This window comes from Dipodomys spectabilis, unplaced genomic scaffold, assembly GCF_019054845.1.
Source record: "Dipodomys spectabilis isolate Male_0828 unplaced genomic scaffold, ASM1905484v1 ptg000576l, whole genome shotgun sequence".
NCBI classification, from domain to species: domain Eukaryota; kingdom Metazoa; phylum Chordata; class Mammalia; order Rodentia; family Heteromyidae; genus Dipodomys; species Dipodomys spectabilis.
The window spans coordinates 1,346,543-1,368,866 of NW_024871253.1; the positions used below are offsets into that span (position 1 = coordinate 1,346,543).

General features: G+C 48.9%; 3 protein-coding genes across 4 annotated transcripts in view; all 3 read right to left on the reverse strand.

Moving 5' to 3' along the window:
* Positions 1-3,177: 3,177 nt before the first annotated feature.
* The window catches only part of Acap1 (ArfGAP with coiled-coil, ankyrin repeat and PH domains 1), a 36,508-nt gene continuing 17,361 nt past the window's right edge, over positions 3,178-22,324 (reverse strand). The window contains exons 21-24 of the mRNA XM_042670773.1: positions 22,052-22,101; positions 21,434-21,563; positions 4,983-4,993; positions 3,178-3,187 (exon numbers count right to left, since the gene is read on the reverse strand). Of these exons, the coding sequence (XP_042526707.1) occupies positions 21,463-21,563; positions 22,052-22,101 (151 nt within the window). The 3' untranslated portion in view covers positions 3,178-3,187; positions 4,983-4,993; positions 21,434-21,462. The remainder of the gene's footprint in view (positions 3,188-4,982; positions 4,994-21,433; positions 21,564-22,051; positions 22,102-22,324) is intronic.
* Positions 16,443-17,843, reverse strand: Tmem95 (transmembrane protein 95). Of its 2 annotated transcripts, none has more exons than XM_042670775.1 (7): positions 17,678-17,843; positions 17,450-17,506; positions 17,195-17,275; positions 17,066-17,086; positions 16,832-16,912; positions 16,631-16,718; positions 16,443-16,476 (listed from the first exon to the last, which is right to left on the reverse strand). In XM_042670775.1, exons 1-7 carry the CDS (start codon positions 17,841-17,843, stop codon positions 16,443-16,445), a joined length of 528 nt encoding a protein of 175 aa, XP_042526709.1. The 2 variants fall into 2 exon arrangements, with proteins under 2 accessions (XP_042526709.1, XP_042526708.1); XM_042670774.1 differs by having other exon boundaries at positions 16,832-16,936.
* Kctd11 (potassium channel tetramerization domain containing 11) lies at positions 18,033-20,193 on the reverse strand. The gene has a single exon (XM_042670776.1). The coding sequence runs from the start codon at positions 20,012-20,014 to the stop codon at positions 19,313-19,315; it is 702 nt and encodes a 233-aa protein (XP_042526710.1). The 5' UTR covers positions 20,015-20,193; the 3' UTR covers positions 18,033-19,312.

Sequence of the window (22,324 nt, forward strand, 5' to 3'; positions counted from 1 at the left end):
CTGGGAATGTTGCTTAGTGGTAGAGTGCTTGCCTTGCATGCATGAAGTCCTGGGTTCGATTCCACATATGCAGAAAAAGCCAGAAAGCCAGGCGCCGGTGGCTTATGCCTGTAATCCTAGCTACTCAGGAGGCTAAGATCTGAGGATTGAGGTTCAAAGCCAGCCTGGGCAGGAAAGTTGGTGAGACTCTTATCTCCAATAAACCACTAGAAAACCAGAAGTGGCGCTGTGGCTCAAGCGGTAGAGCGCTCGCCTTGCACTGAAGAGTGCAGGGACAGCGCCTAAGCTGAGAGTTCAAGCCCCACGACCAACCAAAAAAAAAAAAAAAGTCAGAAGAGGCACAGTGGCTCAAGTGTAAAGGGTTAGCCTTGAGCAAAAGAAGCTCAGGGACAGTGTCCAGGCCCTGAGTTCAAGCCCAGGACTGGCAAAAACAAAAAAAGGTCTCATGGATTTTCCTGCCTGGGCTGGCTTTGAACTTTTATTCTCAGATCATAGCCTCCTGAGTAGCTAGGATTACAGATGTGAGCCATTAATCATTAATACCCAGCTTGGGCATGAAAGTCCGTGAGACTCTTATCTCCAATAAACCACTTAGAAAACCTGAAGTGGCTCTGTGGCTCAAGTGGTAGAGCGCTAGCCTTGAGCTGAAGAGCTGAGAGACAGCGCCCAGGCCCAGAGCTCAAGCCCCATGACCAACAGCAATAAAAGCAAAAATGGAAAAAAAAAATACTTTTCTTTTAGGACAATGTCACCTCTTTCCTCATGCTCTCTCCCAGTTTTTCCTCTCCCATCCTCATCCATAAGTTGTATAGTTCATTTTCAACGTAGAGTTCCTGGAGTTCATTTCGATAAATATTATTTATTTATGCCAGTCTTAGGGCTTGAACTCAGGGCTTTCACACTGTCCCTGAGCTGCTGCTGCTTTTTTTTTTTCCTATTGGTCGTGGGGCTTGAGCTCTGGGCCTGAGCATTGACCCTCAGATCTTCAGCTCAAGGCAAGCGCTCTACCACTTGAGCCCCAGTGCCACTTCCAGTTTTCTGGTGGTTAATTGGAGATAAGGGTCTTATCTTTCCTGCCTGGGCTGGCTTTGAACCATGATCCTCACATCTCAGGCTCCTGAGTAGCTAGGATTACAGGTGTGAACCAATGGTGCCCAACTAGTCCCTGAGCTTCTTTTTACCATTTGAGTCACAGCATCACTTCTGGCTTTCTCTGTTTATGTGGTACTGAGGAATTGAACCCAGGGCTTCATGCATGCACTCTACCACTAAGCCACATTTCCAGCCCTCAATAAATATGATTTTGTATGATCCAATTCATGTCAGCATTGTGCCTTTGTGTTCCTATCCTAAGAGCATCCTTCTTTGGCCTCACTGTGTGTGAATGCCTAGAGACCTGTATAATTTATTATGTCTTCGTGTATTTTAGACCTAGCTTCCACATATGAGAGAAAGCATGTGCCATATTTCTCTCTCTGAGCTTGGCTTACCTCACTCATTTTATCTTTCTAATCAAAGTTATAGTTGGTTCTTTTCTCAAATTATCTTGTCCTCCCCCCTCTCAGTACTAGAGATTAATTTCCTCCCCAGTGGAGCCATGTCCCTCAGCCCATCATCTCGATCACTTTAAAGAGTTTCCTGTTTCATTCTCATGTTGTTCCTCCACATTTCCTTGAGCTATTTCATTTATAGCTTTGAGAGTTTTAGGATTCTAGTCTTTATAACCTTCTAGATCAAAATCGACAATTGTCTCTGGCAGTCCTTACTTGTGGATTGTTGCCTTGTGTGTCAGTGACTCAGGGTTGTGAGATCATATATTATTGATCTTAATCTGTAGGAATCTCAAAGGCTTAACTTTAAGATGTTTTGAGCCAGACAGAAATTTCATCTGCTTCCGCCAGGAACCAGACACTCAAGCAACCCTAGAGCACTTTAGCATTTTTCAGGAGTCCCGGATGAATGAAGGGGTCTCCAGTCAGCTCCCATTCCTTGCTAAGGACTCACGAATTAGTATGCAGCATTAGCACTGTGAGAATAGAGGCTCTTAACGTATTTCACTGACTGAATAAGCAAATGAGTGAATGAATGCCACAGGTTTCATGTAAGGAAGAATCAAGAGGACCTTGGGAATGCAGAAAAATGAGTGAATTTTCTTACTGGACTGGATGAAACTGTAAAAAAAGACTACATGAAAGAAGGAGTATTTGACAGCCCAGCACTGGTGGTTCATGCCTGTAATCCTAGCTATTCAGGAAGCTGAGATCTGAGGATCATAGTTTGAATCAAGTCCAGGCACATATATCTGATTTTTTTTATTTTTATTTTTTTTATTTTTATTTATTTTTTTTGGGTCCCGTCGTGGGGCCTGAACTCTGGGCCTGGGCGCTGTCCCTCAGCTCTTCAGCTCAAGGCTAGCACTCTACCACTTGAGCCACAGCACTGGCTTTTTTCTTTTTGCTTCTGTGGTGCTGAGGAATCGAACCCAGGGCCTCAGGCATGCAAGGCAAGCACTCTACCACTGAGCCAACTTCCCAGCCCCTTATTTTTTATTTTTTATTGTGAATATACTGTACAGAGGCATTACAATTACATGGGCAAGATAATGAGTACATTTCTTATCAAGCATTGTAGCCTCCTCCTTTGTTTATCCTTCCCATCCCTTCCCAGCCTCCCCCCACCCCCCGATTTTTTTTTTTTTTTGGTCTTGGGGTTTGAATTCTGGACCTGGGCGCTGTCCCTGAGCTCTTCAACTCAAGGCGAGCACTCTACACTTGAGCCAAAGTACCACTTCTGGTTTTCTGGTGGTTAATTGGAGATAAAATTCTCATGGACTTTCCTGCCCCTTCTGGCTTTGAATCACGATCCTCAAATCTCTCTCCTGAGTAGCTAGGATTCCAGGCTTGAGCCACCAGCATCCAGCTGAGAGAGTTTGTTTTGTTTTGTTTTTATTTTTGGAGCCAGTCCTAGGATTTAAACTCAGGGCCTGGGCACTGGCCCTAAGCTTTTTTTTTTTTTACTCAAGGCTAGTGCTCTGCCACTTTGAACCACAGCTCTACTTCCGGTTTTAAAGTGGTTAATTGGAGATGAGTTTCATGCACTTTCCTGTGCAGGCTGGCTTTGAACCACAATCTTCAGATCTCAGCCTTCTGAGTACCTAGGATTACAGGTGTGAGCCACCTGTAATGGTGTTGACATTCTCTGGGTACCTTCAAATACTTGCCAACCTCAAAGCTTTGAGAACTCTGCTGTGTAGGATTAATATAGAGGCTCTATTCTATAGGCAAAGGTTGATTAAATCACTGGCCATTGGTAACTGAATTGAGTCTCCAGCCAGTCTCCCCTCAGCAGTGATTGCGGAGAGGGACAGATGAGACTGAAAATTCCCACCATCTGGCAACAAGCCCAGCCCCTTGAGTCCCCTCATTAGCATAAACTCAGGTACGAGTGAAAGGGATTTTCTATGAACAGCAGCAGACGTCTCTGGCCCACAATCACTCAGGAAATTCCAAAGGTTTTAGGAACTCTGTGGCAGGAACTGGGACAGAGACCAAATATATATTTCTTATTATATCACAACATCACAGATGGAGAGGAGGCGAGAATTGGGGGCACTATAGCTTGGACTCCTGGCCTAGGTCTTCCATGTTGCCTTAGCAGGAAACTAGACAGAGGCTCAATTCCACTTCTTTAACTTGAAAAAAATATATACAGAGGTTTAGAAGCTTTTTTATTTTTATTTTTCCCCCTCTCTCTTCTTCTTCATCTCTTTCGTTAGGTGTTAGAATTCCTTGGTTCTCTGATCCCCACTTTTACCCACAAAGGAGTGTGCGGTGTGGGCATATACAGCCTAACCATCTTATTCATCTAGCATGGGTACTGGGGCTTGAACTTAAGTCCTCTCTTGCATGGCTTTTTTCCACTCAAGGTAAGCACTTTGCCATTTGAGCCACAGGTCCATTTCTAGTTGGGTTGTTTGTTTGTTTGTTTTCAGTTAATTGAAGAGTCCCATAGATTTGTCTGCTAGGCTGGCATTGAATTTTGATCTTCAGATCTCAGCTTTCTGAGTAGCTAGGGTTACAGATGTGAGCTTGGAAGCCCCTTCTTGATGCCTAGAGAGGCATCCTGTGAACACTTCAACCCAGAGGCCCTGATTGGGTACCACACTGAGGGACAGCACCCAGGCCCAGAGTTCAAGCCCCACGACCGACCAAAAAAAAAAGAAAAATTGCCAGGTTCTGAGTTCAATGGCACAAAAACAAGTCAAAACAAGTATCTGGGTGCCAGTGGTTCACACCTGTAATTCTAGCAGAGTCTCAGTTCAATCCTAGTTGGACTCTGAGTTCAACAACACACACACACACACACAAAAACAAGTATTGGGCACATGTAGTTCACACATGTAATTCTAGCTACTCAGGCTGAGATCTAGAAGATCAATATTCAAGGTCGGTCTGGGTAGAAAAGATTGCTAGGGCCAGGTTCCAGTGGCTCATGCCTGTATTATTAGCTACTCAGGAGGCTGAGATCTGAGGATCATGGTTCAAAGCCAAGCCAGGCAATAAAATCCATGAACCTTTTTTTTTTTTGGTCAGTCATAGGGCTTGAACTCTGGGCTTAGGTACTGTTCCTGAGTTCTTCAGCTCAAGGCTAGTGCTCTACCACTTCCACTTCTGGTTTTCAGTTTTCAGGTGGTTTATTGGAGATAAGAGTCTCAGAGACTTTCCTGCCAGGGCTGGCTTGAACCATGATCCTCAGATCTCAGTCTCCTGAGTAGCTAGAATTACAGGCATGAGTGCCAGACTCAATGAGACTCTTATTTCCAATTAACCACCAGAAAACTGGAAATGGTGCTGTGGCTTAAGTGGTAGAGCGCTGGCCTTGAGTTGAAGAGCTCAGGGACAGCGCCCAGGCCCACAGTTCAAACTTCATAACTGACCAAAAAAAAAAAAAAGATTGCTAAACTCCATCTCCAAAGTAATCAGCAAAAAGCAGGAAATAGGCTTGGTTCAAACAGTAGACTGCCAGCCTGCTGAGTGCAAGGTCCTGAGTTCAAGCCAAATATTACACATAAGAACAAAACAAAACAAAACAAAAAAACTAAATTAGTAGCTGGACACCAGCTGCATACCTGTCTCATACCTGTAATCCTAGCTACTCAGGAGGCTTGAGATCTGAAGATTATAGTTCAAAGCCAGCTTGCACAGCTTATCTCCAAGGAAAGTCCATCTCCAATTAAACAAGGGGGAAAAAAGCCAGAAGTTAAGTTGTGGCTCAAGGATGGCACCCAAGCCCTGAGTTCAAGCTCCAGAACTAGAGTATACACACACACAATGAAGTAGTGCCTTATTTATTAGTTTCTCTGACACCCTGGATTCTCCTCCCATCTTATAGTCAGCCTTGCAATACAGTGAGCACTACAGTATCCTGGCACACTCTCCTCTGAGCCTCTCTGAACAGATGTTCCCTCTAGAAAAGATGTTCCCTCTAGAAAAGTTGTCCCAACCTAGTCCCAACCTAGCATAACAAGAGCAAAAAAAAAAAAAAAAACTATCCATGGGGCTGGGAAGGTGGCTCAGTGGTAGAGCGCTTGTCTTGCATGCATGAGGCCCTGGGTTTGATTCCTCAGCACCACATAAGCAAATAGAAAAAAGCCAGAAGTGGCGCTGTGGCTCAAGTGATAGAGTACTAGCCTTGAGCTGAAGAGCTGAGGGACAGCACCCAGGCCCAGAGTTCAGGCCCCACGACCGGACCCAAACAAACAAAAAAAACCTATCCATCATATCTTTTCTGCACCCCAAGGCCCCTGTACTTTCTTATCATTGCATCATAACTAGGGCAGACTTTGCCAGTAACTTGTCTATCTCCCCTGATAGACTCAATTCCAAGCAAGAAAGCATTTCACTCGCCTTGGCATTACTATGTCTCCATGCCCAGACTAGTAACTGGCTGCTGTGATAAGTGCTCAGTAATTTCTTTGAACACAGGGATGGGATAGAATCATCTGAGTCAGGTGAAGCCAAAGGATTTTTGAAATCAAGAGTTCCTTTGTTGGAAATTTCCAAACCTTATCGATAACCTTTTTCTTTGGAAATCTATCCCTGCCCCTCCCCTGGTTTAGTGCCCCCTGGCCTCATGCGAATGTCTTTTCCCAGACACTTGGATAAACTCTGTCTCATAATCCCATTCCAGCATCTTCCAAATCTCTGAGTCCCTTCCTGTTCTAATTTGCATTCAGGGTAGGGGAGTACTGGGGCTTGAACTCAAGGCTTCCAGCTCTTGCTTAAGCTCCCCCGCATCCTCAGGGCTGGTGCTCTACCACTTGCTCTTCTGAGTTTTGGTGGTTAATTAAGAAGTTCATGGAGTTTCTTGGCTGGGCTGGCTTTGACCTTCAATCTTCAATTCTCAGCCTTCTGAGTAGCTGGGATTACAGGTATGAACTACTGGCACCAGTTACATTCTTTTGTGATAGTTGTTTTGTGCCAGTACTGGGACTTGAATTTGGGGCTTTGTGCTCTTTTAACTCTGTATGTGTATGTGTATGTGTATGGGTATGGGTATAGGTGTGTGTGTGTGTGTGTGTGTGTGTGTGTGTGCACTTGCTCGCTCATATGCACACACGCACCTGTCCTGGGGCTTGAACTGAGGACCTGGGCACTATCCCTGGGCTTCATTTTGCTCAAGGCTAGTGCTCTAGAACTTGAGCCACAACTCTAATTCTGGTTTTTTCTGGTTAATTGGACATGAGTCTTACAGATTTTCCTACCCAGATTGGCTTCCTCGGATCTTAGCCTCCTGAGGTAGCTAGGATTACAGGCATGAGCCACCAGCACCAAGCTTTTCCCTAACTTTTTTGCTCAAAACTGGTGCTCTACCCAATTTTCATTTGCATCACTCATTTTGAGGGTGATCGCCACCATAATATTGCTGTTCCTTTTCTTTTTCCCCCCTCAGCTCTGGGGCTTGAACTCAGGCTCTATCTCTGAGCCTCTCTGTGTTCAAGGCTATTGCTCTACCACTTGAGCCATAGCACCGCTTTTGGTTTTTTCTGTTTATGTGGGACTGAGGAATCAAACTTCAAGCATGTTTGGCAAGCACTCTACCACTAAGCCATATTCCCAGTCCTTGCTATTCCTTTTCCCAAAGCTGAAGTTCTCTTAACCACCATGTTCCTTCAAGTTTACAATGGATCTGAGAAAGGCTTCCGCAACAATGGAAGCTTAGACTTCAGCCTAGCGTCTTACTGCCTGAGGTTAAATTCCAGATTTACCCTTTACTAAGCTGTGAGCCTGAGCAAGTTCCTCCACAAAGCTATACCTTTGTTTTCACCTCTTCAGAATGAGACTAGAAGATATGACCTGATAGCATTATTCAATTAATTGTGTCTACATGTGTGGAAGATGGCCTCCAAAATGGCCTCCAATGGAGGTCCTCTTTAAGTTTCAACCTGTTTTAGTCCATTTTCACACCAATAGGGCTTATCTGTGTAACAAAGGGCTATTGCAAAAGCTATGTGTAACTTTTGAGCTTGACCATAAAGGATAGTACAGCTTCTATTGTATTGTCTAAGATCAAAAGACAACTGTTACAGGGACACTTAAAAGAATCCCTTGGAAAGCTCCAAGTGTCATAGAACTAAGACCTTTTGCCAGTATGCAACACCAACTTGCCAAGCAAGCTACTGAACCATCCTGGAAGATGATCTTCCAGACCCACTCACACTTTAGATTTCTTGTTTTGTTTTGTTTGGTCCGGTCGTGGGGCCTCAACTCTGGGCCTGGGCACTGTCCCTCAGCTCTTCAGCTCAAGGCTAGTGCTCTACCACTTGAGCCACTTCCGGATTTTCTTTTTTGCTTATGTGGTGCTGAGGAATCGAACCCAGGGCCTCATGCATGCAAGACAAGCACTCTACCACTGAGCCACCTCCCAGCCCCACACTTTAGATTTCTATAACCAAGGCCAACATGGTGCCCATAAATGTCATGAGACACTCTGGACTAGAATTACTCATCACTCACTTTAGCTGTTCTCAGTGTTTTTCTTTCTTTTCTTCCTCCTATCTTCCTTCCTTTTTTCTGCCTTTTTTTTTCTTTTTCTTTCTTTCTTTTTTTTTTTTTGGTCAGTCCTGGGGCTTGAACTCAGGGCCTGGGCACTGTCCCTGAGCCCCTCTAGACTCAAGGGTAGTGCTGTACTACTTGAGTCACAGCACCACTTCTGGCTTTTTCTGTGTATGTGGTACTGAGGAATAAAACCCTGGGCTTCATGTATGTTAGGCAAACACTCTACCACTAAGCCACATTCCCAACCCTCTTCTATGTCTTTTTTTTTTTTTTTTTTGTCTGTCGTGGGGCTTGAACTCTGGGGCTTGGGCGCTATCCCTAAGCTTTTCAGCTAAAGGAGAGCACCCTACCTCTTGAGCCACAACACTACTTCCCTCTTTTTTCTTTTGTTGGTTGTGGGACTTGAACTCAGGGTCTGGGTGCAGTCCCAGAGCTCTTTTGCTCAAGGCTAATGCTGTACCACTTTAAGCCCCAGCATCACTTCCAGTCTTCTGGTGGTTAAATGGAGATAAACATCTCACAGACTTCCCTGCCTATGCTGGCTTTGAACTTTAGTCCTCAGATCTCAGCTTCCTGAAAAGCTGGGACTACAGGTGTGAACCACCAGAACATGTCTTAAAATTTATTTTATTCATTTATTTGTCTGTGGTGGAGCTTGAACTCAGGTCTGGGCACTGTCCCTGAACTTTCACTCAAGGCTAGCACTTTACCACATTGAGCCACCATGCCACTTCTTCTTTCTTCTTCTTTCTTCTTCTTTCCTCTTCCTCTTCCTCCTCCTCCTCCTCCTCCTTCTTCCTTCTCCTTCTCCTTCTTCCTCTTCCTCTTGTAATTTTTTTTTTTTGGAGATCCGGTCGTGGGGCCTGAACTCTGGGCCTGGGCGCTGTCCCTCAGCTCTTCAGCTCAAGGCTAGTGCTCTACCACTTGAGCTACAGTGCCACTTCCAGCTTTTTTCTTTTTGCTTATGTGGTGCTGAGGAATCGAACCCAGGGCCTCAGGCATGCAAGGCAAGCACTCTACCACTGAGCCACCTTCCCAGCCCCCACTTGGTTATTTTTTGTGCTGGTACTGGGGTTTGAACTGGTCTTGCACTTGCTTGGCTTCCTGCTCATTTGAGCACTTGAGCCACACCTCTGTTCCAACTCTTTGCTGATTATTTTAGAGGTGGGACTTCATAAGCTTTGCTGTGCCAGCTACCTTTACACCTCAATCTTCTAGATCTTAGCCTTCTGAGTAATGAGGGTCACAGGTGTGAGCCGCTGAAGTCTGGCCCAGTTCTTGTCAAGGAATGATACCTTGTGGCATAAAATGACCCTTTCATTATGCCTCTGAAGCCAGCAAGTCTGGACTTCCAATGGGATCTGTAGGGATGACTTCTTTGCTTTGAGATGTCTGAGACATTAGTTGGAAAATTGAAAGGCTGGGGTGACCTGACAAATGGGGGCTGTCTCATCATTCATGTGTTTGGCAGGAAGTGCTGGCTTTTGGCTGGGAGCCCTCCATGTGGACTCTTCCTGTAGGTGGGCTTTGTAGATAGTGTCTGAGTTCTAGAGTAATTGTCCCCAAAGGAAGAGAGTGGAAAGTGCCAGCTCTGTAAGGTCCAGAGAATGACACAGCATCAGTTCTGCAATATTCTATGGGCCAAGCCTCCAGAGAGGCCAGATTGCAGGGTACATAGACCTACCTCTCCATGGGAGACCTACCAAGGAATCTGTGGGCCATTGTTAAAATGTGCCACACTTACAACTGCCTCCATTGTTTGGCCAAGGGCTCAGGGAAGCCAGCCCTCTGCTGGCAGGCCTGCTCCAATAGGTTGGCTTTATTTGCAGAGAAAAGAAACACAAGAACTGGAGGTGTAGCCAGGAGTAAATTGTTTGCCTAGTATATATGAGGTTCTGAGTTTGATTCCCAGCAACACACACACACACACACACACAAAATACCAAACTCACCAGCCTTCTATGCCACTTATTCATGAAGTGCTTACTAGAGAAATGTAGCTGGGCACCAGTGGCTCACACCTGTAATCCCCACTACTCAGGAGGCTAAGAGCTGAGGATCTTGGTTCAAAGCCAGTCAAAGCAAACAAGTCTCTGAGATTCTTATCTCCAATGAATCAGCATAATATTGAAAGTGGAGGTGTGACTTAAGTGGTAGAATGCCAACTTTGAGAGAGAGAGAAAGACAACAAAATCACCAAGGCCTGATTTCAAGCTCCAGTACACACACACACACACACACACACACACACACACACACACACACACACACACGTGTTACTGGCATGAGTGCATGCTTGCTTGCATGCATGAGGAATGTGTATTATAAGGGTTGGTCAGAGAGCCAGGCGCCGGTGGCTCACGCCTGTAATCCTAGCTACTCACGAGGCTGAGATCCGAGGATCTCAGTTCAAAGCCAGCCCGGGCAGGAAAGTCTATGACACTCTTATCTCCAATAATCCACTAGAAAACCGGAAGTGGCGCTGTGGCGCAAGCAGTAGAGTGCTCACCTGGAGCTGAAGAGCTGAGGAACAGCGCCAAAGCCCAGAGTTCAAGCCCCACGACTGACAAAAAGTCAGAGAAGGAACTGGAGCTGTCAGAGATGTTCTAATGTCTACCATGTGCCAGGAATGATTTAAAAAAACAAAAAAGCCAGGTGTGGATGGCTCATACCTGTAATCCTTGCTACTCAGGAGGCTGAACATCGCAGTTCGAAGCCAGCCAGGGCAGAGAAGTCTCCATGAGTCTCATCTCCAATTAACCACTTAAACACCAGAAGTGGTGCTGTAGCTCAAAGTGGTAGAGCAAAAGAGTTCAAGAACAGCACCCAGACCCTTTGTTCAAGGCCCACAAAGGACAAAACAGAACAAAAAGCTTAGAGCGGCAGATGGGAAGAAGGTAAACATTGATACAATGGTGCCACAACTGAAAGATGCTTGGAGAAAGGGCTCTGTTCCACCCCAGCAGCTCAGAGAGACCTTTGCAGTAAAGGTAATGTCTGAGTCATCGCAGAAGGGCATCCCAGGTAGAGGGACAAGCCAGGGCAAAGGCAGAGAAAACAAATTGTTAGGGCAACTGTACGTGATTCAGTGTAGCTGCTAGGGTGGGTTGAGGTGGGCAGTGCTGAGAGATTAAGTTCCAGGGACATGTAGGAGCTCGATTCCAAGGAATACTAAAAACATAGGTCACTTAGTGTTGAGAGTCCAGGGCTAGAAATGTGGCTCAAGTGGTAGAGTGCCTGCTTACCAAGGGTGAAGCCCTGAGTTCAAACCCCATTACCATCAATAAAAAGGAAAAGGGCTGGGCACCAGTAGCTCATTCCTGTAATCCTAACTACTCAAGAGGCTGACATTTGAGGATCATAGTTCAAAACTAGCCTGGACAGAGAAGTCTGTGAGATTTTTATCTACAACTAACTAGCAAAAAGCTACAAATGGAGGTGTGGTGCAAGCGGTAGAGCGCCAGCCTTGCGTGATAAAAGCCAAACATGAGTGCAAGGTCCTGAAATTAAACTCCAGTATGGGGGTGCATGTACATGAGCACACGTACATGCACACACACGTGCGCACGTGCACACACACTCAAATCCCATGAAATTACACTTTTTTTTGAGGTAGGGTCTAACTCCATAGGCCAAGCTGGCTTTGTACTTGAAATCCTTCTGCTAGCTGGGCACTGGTGGCTAAGATCTAAGGATTGCTGTTCAAAGCTAGCCTGTGCAGGAAAGTCCATGAGACTCTTATCTCCAATAAACCACCAGAAAACCGGAAGTGGCATTATGTGATTCACAGTGGTAGAGCACTAGCCTTGAGCAAAAGAGCTGAGGGACAGTACCTAAGCTCTGAGTTCAAGCCCCATAACCAACAAAGAAAATAAAATAAAAAAGGGAAAAAAATCCTTCTGTTTCACCAAATACTGGGACTAAGCAATATAGATAGATAGATAGATAGATTTCACAACATTTCTGTATCATTGCATTTCATTGAATTTAAGATACCATTATTGTAATACATACCATTGGCTTTTTTTGTATTGCTAAAGAAAATGGAACATGGCATACCTCCAACTTAGGATACATTCTGACATCAGAGATGTTAAAATGTAAACACAGAAGAAAAAGACCATCAAACAAAATGTATACCTTATCTGTATTTAGAAGATGAGCAGTAAGCTGGGCGCTGGTGGCTCACGCCTGTAATCCTAGCTACTCAGGAGGCTGAGATCTGAGGATTGTGATTCAAAGCCAGCCCAGGCAGGAAAAGTTTGTGAAATGCTTATCTCCAATTAACCACCAAAGAAAGCTAGATGTGGAGCAGTGGCTTAAGTGGTAGAGTGCTAGCCTTGAACACAAAAACTTAGGGACAGTGCCCAGGTCCTAAGTTCAAGCCTCGGGGCGCACACGCACACACACACACACACACACACACACACACACACACACACACACACACACACAGAGGAGCTTGGGATATAGCTTAGTGTCTAGCACATGCCTACTAGTATATCTAAAGGTCTTAGGTTCAAGTCCCAGAGGTAAATAAATAAGACAACAGGCACAGAGAAGTTAAATGAGCTGCCCCAAGGTCCCGTAAGAGAGCCGAGATTTAAAATTAGTTTGCTCAGGGAAATGGATGGAACTGGAACAAAGCATGTTAAGTGAGGTAAACCAAGATCATAGAGACAAACAGCCCATGTTCTCCCTGATACACAGAAATTAGGTCTAAAACGCACTGGGATATGACAAATTACACAGGATTCTAGATACTCACATATAATGAGACCAGAATAGGATAGTATTAGGAGAGAATTACAAGGTGGAATACCCAAGCACCTCTTCATACTTATATAAAATAATATACATACTGAAACAAACTCCAAAGATATGGAAACAAAGGACTTCTTTCTTCTTCTCCTTCTTCTCCTTCTTCTTGCCAGTCCTGGGGTTTGAACTCAGGGCCTGTACATTGTCCCTCAAGGCTACCTGTCTACCACTTTGAGCCACAGCTCCACTTTTGGTTTTCTGGTGATTAATTGGAGGTAGGACTCTTACAGACTTTCCTGCCCAGGCTGGTTTTGAACCATGGTCCTTGGATCTCAACCTCCTGAGTATCTAGGATTATAGGTATGAGCCACCAGTGCCTGGCTGCTGCTGCTTTTTCTTTCTTTCTTTCTTTCTTCCTTTTTTTCCTTCCTTTTTCTCTCTCTCTTTCTTTTTTTTTTTTTTTTTTGGGTCCGGTCATGGGGCCGGAACTCTGGGCCTAGGCGCTGTCCCTCAGCTCTTCAGCTCAAGGCTAGTGCTCTACCACTTGAGCCACAGCACCACTTCCGGCTTTTTTCTTTTTGCTTATGTGGTGCTGAGGAATCGAACCCAGGGTCTCGAGCATGCAAGGCAAGCGCTCTACCACTGAGCCACCTTCCCAGCCCTCTCTCTCTCTCTCTCTCTCTTGTGCTGATACTGGGGCTTGAACTCAGGGGCTCTGGCTCTCCATTAGCATTTTAGTTCAAAGCTGGTGCTTTACCACTTGAGCCATACCTTCATTTCCTGCATTTTGTTGGCTAATTGGAGATCAGAGTCTGGGAGATTTTTCTGCCCAGGCAGTCTTTGAATGGTGATCCTCAGATCTCAACTTCCTGAGTTAGCTAAGATTACAAATATAAGCCACTAAAACACCCAGCATCACTATTGGTTAGATAAGTAGATGTGTAGACGATTAAGTTGTTGTATGATCTTGTTGGACCTCTGGCTCTTGCACTTTCATGGGTAAAATGAAAGGATTGGAATAGAACGTGTAAAACAAAAGGGAAGTCCCCTTGCGGAAGGGATAGGGGTCCTGGCCCCATTCCCAGGGCTGCTATAGACACCCTCAAACCTTGGTTCTAACACTTGCTATATAGCTTATACCAGCCATGGCTCCATGTGAGACCACCTAATTCACTCTGGAAGAGAGGCCCACTTATAAGGAGTTTTATGTTTTGTTTTTTTTCCATCATGGGGCTTGAACTCTGGGCCTGGGCACTGTCCCTGACCTCTTCAGCTCAAGGCTAGCACTCTACCACTTGAGCCATAGCGCCACTTCTGGTTTTCTGGTGGTTAATTGGAGATAAGAGTTTTATGGACTACCCTGCCTGGGCTGGCTTTGAACTGTGATCCTCAGATCTCAGCCTCCTGAGTAGATAGGATTACAGGTGTGTGCCACCAACCTCCGGCTGCATAAGTAGTTTTGAGACTTTGAAGAGGGCACTTTGCCTGGGATCTCTAGTACCCAGTTTAAAAACCACTAGGCTGAGAGCTAAGATCTCTCTTGGGCCTAGGTACTTGGACTGGGAGTTGTGGCTGGTGATGCCTCTTTTCTGTGAGTTCCATCTCCCAACTACCAAATCAACACCAGGAGTTCTCAATCATGGACTGTTGACATTTGAACAGGATAATTCATTGTTGTGTTGATTTTGCTGTGTGTTTTATTTAGCAGCATCTCTGGTTTCTACCAACCCTAGTCAAAATAAGCTGAGTGCCAGTGGCTCATGCCTGTAATCCGAGCTATTCGGAAGGCTGAGGGGCTGGGGAAGGTGGTTCAGTGGTAGAGTGCTTGCCTTGCATGCATGAGGCCCTGGGTTTGATTTCTCAGCACCACATAAGCAGAAAAAGCCGGACGTGGCACTGTGGCTCAAGTGGTAGAGTGCTAGCCTTAAGCTAAAAAACTGAGGGACAGTGCCCAGGCCCAGAGTTCAGGCCCCACGACCACCAACAGAAGAAGAAGAAGAAGAAGAAGAAGAAGAAGAAGAAGAAGAAGAAGAAGAAGAAGAAGAAGAAGAAGAAGAAGAAGAAGAAGAAGAAGAAGAAGAAGAAGAGGAAGAGGAAGAGGAAGAGGAAGAGGAAGAGGAAGAAGAAGAGAAGAAGAAGAAGAAGAAGAAGAAGAAGAAGAAGAAGAAGAAGAAGAAGAAGAAGAAGAAGAAGAAGAAGAAGAAGAGGAAGAGGAAGAGGAAGAGGAGGAAGAAGAAGAAGAAGAAGAAGAAGAAGGCTGCTGCGGCTGAGACCTGAGAATTGTCATTCAAAGTCAGCCAGGGCAGGAAAGTCTACAATACTCTACCTCCAATTAACCAGAAATGGAAGTACCCTTGAGCAAAAAAGCTTAGGGACAGTGCTCAGGTCCTAAATTCAAGCTCCAGGACCAGTGTGCACACCCACACACATATACCAACATACCCCAAACACAATAAAAAGTGTCTCTAAGCCTGGCACTCATACAAGTAGTCCTAGCTACTCAGGAGGCTGAGATAGAAAGGATCACAATTCAAGGTCAGCCTAGGAATACACACAAGACCCCTTCTCAACCAATAGCTAGGCATGGTGATAGATGTCTTTCATCCCAGGTATCAGGAGTCTGAGGTCAGGAGAATTGAAGTTCTAGGCCAACCTGGACAGAAAAGTCTGGGAGAGTCTATCTCAATGGAGGAAGCTGCTAGAGTTAGGGAATAAACTTGTCATTTCAGCTCCCACAAAATAGATGTTTCATTCTAGGCTCATCCTGGAGCTGGGAGCAAGACTTTATCTCAAAAGTAATCAGTGCAGCTGGACCAGTGCACAGGCTCACGCCTGTGACCCTAGCTACTCAGGAGGCTGAGGTCTGAGGATCACAGTTTGAAGCCAGCCTGAGCAGGAAAGTCCATAAGACTCGACCTCCAATTATCAACCAAAAGGCAACAATTATCATCACTGTGGTACTAGAAGTAGAGCACTAGCCTTGAGGGAAAAAAAACTCAGGGACAGCACCCAGGTCCAGAGTTCAAACCCTACGACCGACCAAAAAAAAAGGCCCTGTTACACTGAGAATCTTTAGCCCTCCCCAGTTACAGAGAGGCCAGGCTGGCTAGAAGGCATCACACAGCAAGTTTGGTTGGACCCAGCAGGCAGGGAGGCCAGGGCTACACAACAGTAACACAATGGAGGGACAGTGTGCCAGCAGGCTGACTGATGTGGTCTCACCCCAGAGGGAGGGAGTTTTTCAGAACTCTCATTCCCGGATTCCCAATCAGTCACAGGAGGGCCCAGGGCAGCTTCCCAGAATGGGCAGAGGGGGTGTGGGAGTGCTGGTGGTGTGTGTAGAGGATTCTTTCCTTCTGTAGATAATTTCCTGGCATTGGTCACTGCTGTCTGATTGGTGGAGGTCTGAAGGGGAGGAACTTGGGGGGGGGGTCTGGGTTCTGGAGGCCATCTGGCTCTGGGATTGATTTGCTGAAAAGTCTGGAATTTGGGGTCTAAAAGACTTGAGCCTGTAGAGCTGGTACTAAATGGTGGCTTGTTTCCCACCCCACCCCCTTCCCAAGGGAGGTGGGAAAATTGGGTACACACTCTTTAGGGCCGAAGGTGAAGAGGCTGTCCGCATCTTCACAAGTCATCTTTTGCCCTGAGGTAGAGGGCCCTGAGAGGAGACAGAACAGGAAGGAGGCTGGGGGGGAGGGGGGGGGAAGGGAGGGGGGGAAGGGAGGGGGGAGGGAGGGAGGGAGGAGAAGGGGGAGGGAGATACTGGGCGGGCCACAGGCTGTTCTGTTCCCAGTGTTTACCCTCCAACTCACTCCACCTGGAGGCTCAGGCCACCCAGAAGCAGGGCAGCTCCGACGATCGATGAGAGCACAATCCTGGCTTTCCACAGATCATGACTTCCTATAGGGAACACAAGAGGCCGTGGCTGATCCTGGGGACTACACCCGTCGATGCTGGGGAACACAGAGGACTCAGGGATCCGGGCAGGGCGGGGCGAGGTGGGGAGTAAGGACCTGGGAGACAGCGCTTTCGGGGCCAGCAGGGCGCCTCGGTGCCCTCGCAGGTGGAGCAGTTGTACAGGATGGTGCTGCCCCCTGCCGGAGACAGCGGGAAGTGCGCTGGAGGGGGAAGCCCAGACTTCCACTCTATCAGCTCCCCGACTTCCTCCCCCAGCAGGGCAGCTCTCCCGACTACCCTGGACGCCCCACGCCCGCCCGTCCAGGCTACGCCTTCCGATTTCTACTCACGGCAGGCGGGGGCGCAGAGACCTGAAATACGAGACCAAAGAGAGCACGGGTGGCTGAGCTGCTCAGCCACCCACCACATTGCCGCATGTCACTAGGCATCCCCAACTCCATGCCCTTCCCTGACAGTACCTTCCCTGGTGTACTGGGGGATCTTGGTCTTTTGAAGCCATTGCCAGTAGGGAAGAAGTGAAGAGAGGGACCCTTTGATCTCTGGGGGGTTAAAAGGACAGCCATACTGCCCTGAGCCTCGGCAGTGACAGCTCAACACACTTCTACACGCAGTTCTGTCCCTGATCAGCCCTCCAGTCTGCCCTCCACCTTGCCCTGCCTCCCATTCCTCTCCTTGGTGTCCTCCCAAGTTCCAGGTTTTCCCTTTGACCTCACCTATAACCCTCAGGACTCTGTGAGTCTTTTCTGTGACTTTGTTCATGGTTAGCTCATCTGTGGAGATGAGAAAGGACCAGTGATTTCCTATCACTGATGAGAATTTTGCGGTCTCTTCTGCTTTCCTGAGAACCAGAATTCTCCCAGAGGGAGAAGTCAGAGAGGGCTGTGGACTGAGTCAATGACTTGTTTGATACAAGTCTGGGGCCTCACCCTTGATGGTCTTACCTAAGGCAAAGGCTGAGAAATCTGGGACAGCCCAATCCTTCCACCGGGCATCTATTCCGCTGGTGATCCGAGCCAGGCGGCCTGGCAAGTCATGGGCTGGCAGGCGACAAAAGATACAGGCCTGGCCCACTGCCAGGAAAACCCCACCTAAAGCCAGCACCCACATGAAGCCTGCTGGGGGAATGGGGTGGGACCTCAGCCCACCTGGGTTAAGAAAGGCCTCAGAATACACTGTAATCCTGGTTCTAGCCCTTGGCTTGGGATGTTCTAGAGTGTTCTGAAACAATGCCACTGGAATAGGGCTTCTGTTATAAAAGAAACAGTAACCTTTACAAGTTTGTGGTTGCAAAAGAAATTTTATTTTTCTTCTTGTAAGTCATCAGTGATAAATAATGAGCAATTCCCCCTAGTGTAGAAGTCATACATGTTTATCCCAGCCAATCAGGGTCCCAGAAATCCCATCACTTCCCATATCCTCCCCCACTCTCCTAAACTCTTCATCTCTACTCTCTGCCTAGGGCAGCCTTGGGCCTTCCCTGACTATCTCCTAGCAACAGGCCAATGGTTGCCTCGGCAACCAAGAGTTCCCTACAGGTCTCGGAGGCCCAGCTAAGCCCAGTGACTTCCATTACCTCTCCCAGGAAGATCCTAGTGACTCAAACCCAGACAGGCCCCTCCTGCCTACGTGGTCATGTGGGCACATAAATGCACACATACACAAATACACACACACACACACCCTGTGATTAAACTAAATCTCCATCTATTCACAGACATACCACAGATATGCCTGTGCCAAAAGAGTTTCTGGGCAACCCCACACAGGCCTGGACGTGCAGAAACCACAGAAGGACCATCACGTAGACACAGGAGTCAGCAACACAGATGTGATCCAGGATGCCAGGGACCCACGCATCAGTCACACACATTGGCTGACACCATAACATACACATAAAGGAAATAAGACCAGGACACAAAAAGATACAGGCTTCCTTCCTATGGCCAGCTCCACCTACGAGAGAGGATCCTTTGGCTCGTCTTGGAATTTCAGAGAAGTGTTCCAGCCCCCTTGCTCAATGGGGATTCTCCTAACTCCTGATATCAACCTGGGTGGAGTGAGGCCTGTCTATAAGTAGCTCGGTACACAGCAAAGAACTCCACCTTCTTATGTTCCAGAGTGTTTTGGTCTCTCTTTGGCCAGCCTGCCCAGCCCTGGAAAGGAAGCCACAGTCAAGGAGACCAAATAGAAGAATGCAGTTTTCCCTCTCCCTCAGACCTCACTTTCCCTCCTAGGTTCTGCTGAGCTTCGTTTGGGCAGAGGTGTACCTCACTTTTCTAGATCCCCTGAATACTGATCTTCAACCAAGGAGATTACCAGAGGTCCCATCTCTGGCCACAAACAAGCCAGAGAACCTTTGGTGCCTTCATCCCCCAAGATAAGCACCAATCCAGATCCCTGAACCATCACTGCGCGCTTTCATAGGCTCGGGTTCGGGAATCCCCACCCCATTTGTGCTCCTGTCAGGTGCAGTGGGACTCCTGACTTTCACAGCTCCCACACCCGAGCTAGAAAGGGGCTTCCTTCTTTCTCCCATGCCCTGTCTTCCCCACAATCAAAACGGGAGGGCAACACCCTCAGTGGCGAACAAAACGCAAAGATCTGGAGTTGAGTAGGTCTTCAGGGTCTGGGAAGACAGAGTCCAGGCGGAAGCCATGCTCCAAAGCCACTCGCAGCACCTCCTCCAGGAAGCCTGGTGTGCCTACCACTTCCCGACGACGATCTCCTGGTCCCCCAGCCCACAAGGGTTGCAGCCCCAGTCTCCCGTACTCTCCTTCTGGGAGTTCTGCCGGACGGGGGGCCCACTCTAGATGAAAATGTGGGCCTCCTTCCGCCCTGTCTCCATTGGCCACACCAAATCGGGTCCTCAGGGCGCTCAGACACTCAGCGTCAGTGCAGAAGAGGTTGGCGCGGAAGGTGTCCACCTGGACGGAGCTCAGTTCGTAGTGGTGTGGGCCCTGGCGAGCGGAGAAGTGCACCAGGCGGGGGCTGACGTCTACATCTGCGTGGAGCAGGGCGGCCGTGGGTGCAGGCGATCCTTGCGAGGCCTCTAGCTCCCGAAGGGCATCCAGGAGGGGCTGGATCTGGTAGAAGTCAGCCTCAGCCCTCAGAAGGGCGGTCTCTCCATACCCACGGGGCAGGTCCAGTCGGCCCAGCCGCAGGAAATTGAGGATGTGCCGGAAGGCCTTGCCATCCCTGTCAATGAAGTATTGGCCGCCTCCTTGGGGGTTCACATTGGGAGGCACGGGGGTGTCAGCTCTAAACATTGCCCCCAGCATGGAGTCTGGGAAGCGGGTCAGGGTCTCCAGAGTGGTGGAGTATAACGTGCCCCCCACATTCAGGGTCACGGGGCCCCCAAAGGAAGGGGGCGAAGAGGGGACAGGAGGGGGGGAAATTTTGGGAGGTACAGAAGACAGGGAAGAAGGAAAGGCAGAATATCCTGGCAGTGTGTCGAATGGAGTGATCACAATTCAGATTCGATGGGTGGGAGGCAGGTACAGGTACAGGTAACCGGTTCGTAGCTTCACCCCCAGCTTCCTGGGTAGTAATAGGGGCGTTCAGGGTACAGAAATCCCCGCAAAGGTAAGAGAGCAAATGAACAGAGCACAGGACAGCTAGAGAGAAGGGAGTTTTCAGTCCAGACGTATCTGATTCTGCGCAGTCAGCGATTCTTTTCCGTGGTCTTTAGACAGTGGGTTTCCGGAATCCAACCAGCAGATGACGGTGGCGAGCACCGAACAGACTCGGGAGGGCTCAGCCACTGAGTTTCTGGGCAGATGGTAGTTGCCTTAGGCGAGGCCACACTGGGCTCCAGAGACCAGTCAGAGGCCAGGCCAGGCTCCGGGCACGGCTTCCAGGAGATGGAAGAGCTGCTGACCTGACCGGAGCGGAAGGCCAATCGCCTTGCAGCGGCCGGGCGCCGAGTCGGGAGGGTCCCAGGGCTCTGATGGAAGCAGCTGGGAGTCTCTCAGAACTTCCAACTCCGGCGCCTCCGCCTTTCCTAGTTATAGCCGCGGTTGCTGAGGTCCTCGCCACCCCCAGGAAGTGGCCTAAGGGCTGCGGCCGCTGGCCCTTTAAAAGAGCCCCGCCCCCTCGGGCCCCGCCCCCGCCCCGCCCCCGCGGAGCTCCCTCGGCCCCTGGGCCCCGGCGGGGGCGGCCGCGGAGCGTCGCGGCCCGGGAGGGACGGGGCGCGGACGGGGCGGGCGGGCTGGACGCGAGCGGGGGTGGCGTGACTCATGCGCGGCGCCCCGGATGTGGCTGAGACGGCCCACGGCCCTCCACGTGTGCCCAGCCTCACGTCTGCGCCCTGGCGGTGTCGAGGGCGCCCCGTGCCCACCGCCCCCAGCCGGAGGACCGAACCCCGCGGCTCCCGGGCATCCCCGAGGGGGCGAGTGCTGAGCCGCCGCATTCCGGGCATGCCTCCCGGCGGGCCGGGGTGCCCGCGGGGAAAGGAGGCCCGCGGCCCCGCCCCAGCGAGCGGCCTGACCGGGAGGGTCGGGGCCACCGCCCCCCGCCCCCCACTGGGTCCCCCGAGTGACCCGAGTTCAAGAACCCCCAGCTGCTCCCCCGACCCCGCGGGGTCACGGCACGTGCCCTGCCCAACGTGGCGCCCAATCAATGAATTACAAAGGGAAAAGCAAAGCGTGGAGGCTTTAGTGGCCGAAAAGTTCAAGGGGGGGGGGCTGGGCGGGACGGGTGGGGGGGGAGGGGGAGGACGAGCTCGCGATCAGAGCGTGTAGAGGTCGTGACTCCGACGGCTCAGCTTTTCTGGGTCGTCTGAAGCCATGAGGGAGAAGTCTCGGAAGATATCAAGATAAGTCTCATCTCCTAAAAGGAAGGGAGGGAAGTTTGGGGAGCCACATAGCCCCACCCCAGTTAGCAAAGGCGGGAGTGAGCGTGGGTGGAGCGCAGCTCTGTTCTTTGTTTTGAGGGCCTAGTGTGTCTGCTGGGCCTAATACATATTTGTTTTTTGTTTGTTTGGTGTTGGTATGTTTTGTTGTTGTTGGAGGAGGGGGATGTCTTGAACTCAGGGCCTGGGCACTGTCCCGGAGCCCTTTCAAGCAAGGCTAGCACTCTACCAATTTAAGCCCTAGCTCCATTTCCGGTTTTCTGGTGGTTAATTGGAGAAAAGAGTCTCAGGGACTTTTCTGCCTCACAGGTCAGCCTCTTGAGTGGCTAGGTGTGTCCAGCCCAATACATATTTGTTGAATAAACAATGGCATTAAGGCAACTGGACACCAGGGGGACAGATAAGCAAGGGCCAAATACAAGAATTCCTGCTGGGCCTGGGCTATGTGTGTGGGTGAATACTTTACCTCCCTGGCCCTGAGCCGCCTCAGCCTCCCTCATCTTTGCCAATCGTAGCCTGAAGGGGTGGGAATTACAAAATAAATGATGTTAGTTTCGCTTCTCCCCAACTCCCCATCGGTTCACCCGAATTGTGTTTCATTCATCTGTCTCGTCAGTATCTTAAAAGATTCCAGTCAGCAACTGTCAGTGGGTGAGCTCACCTTCCCACTCCATGCCCACTATCCACACAGGGAATTGCCTTTCTTTTGCCTAGCCACACCTGTCCCTGGATCTTAATG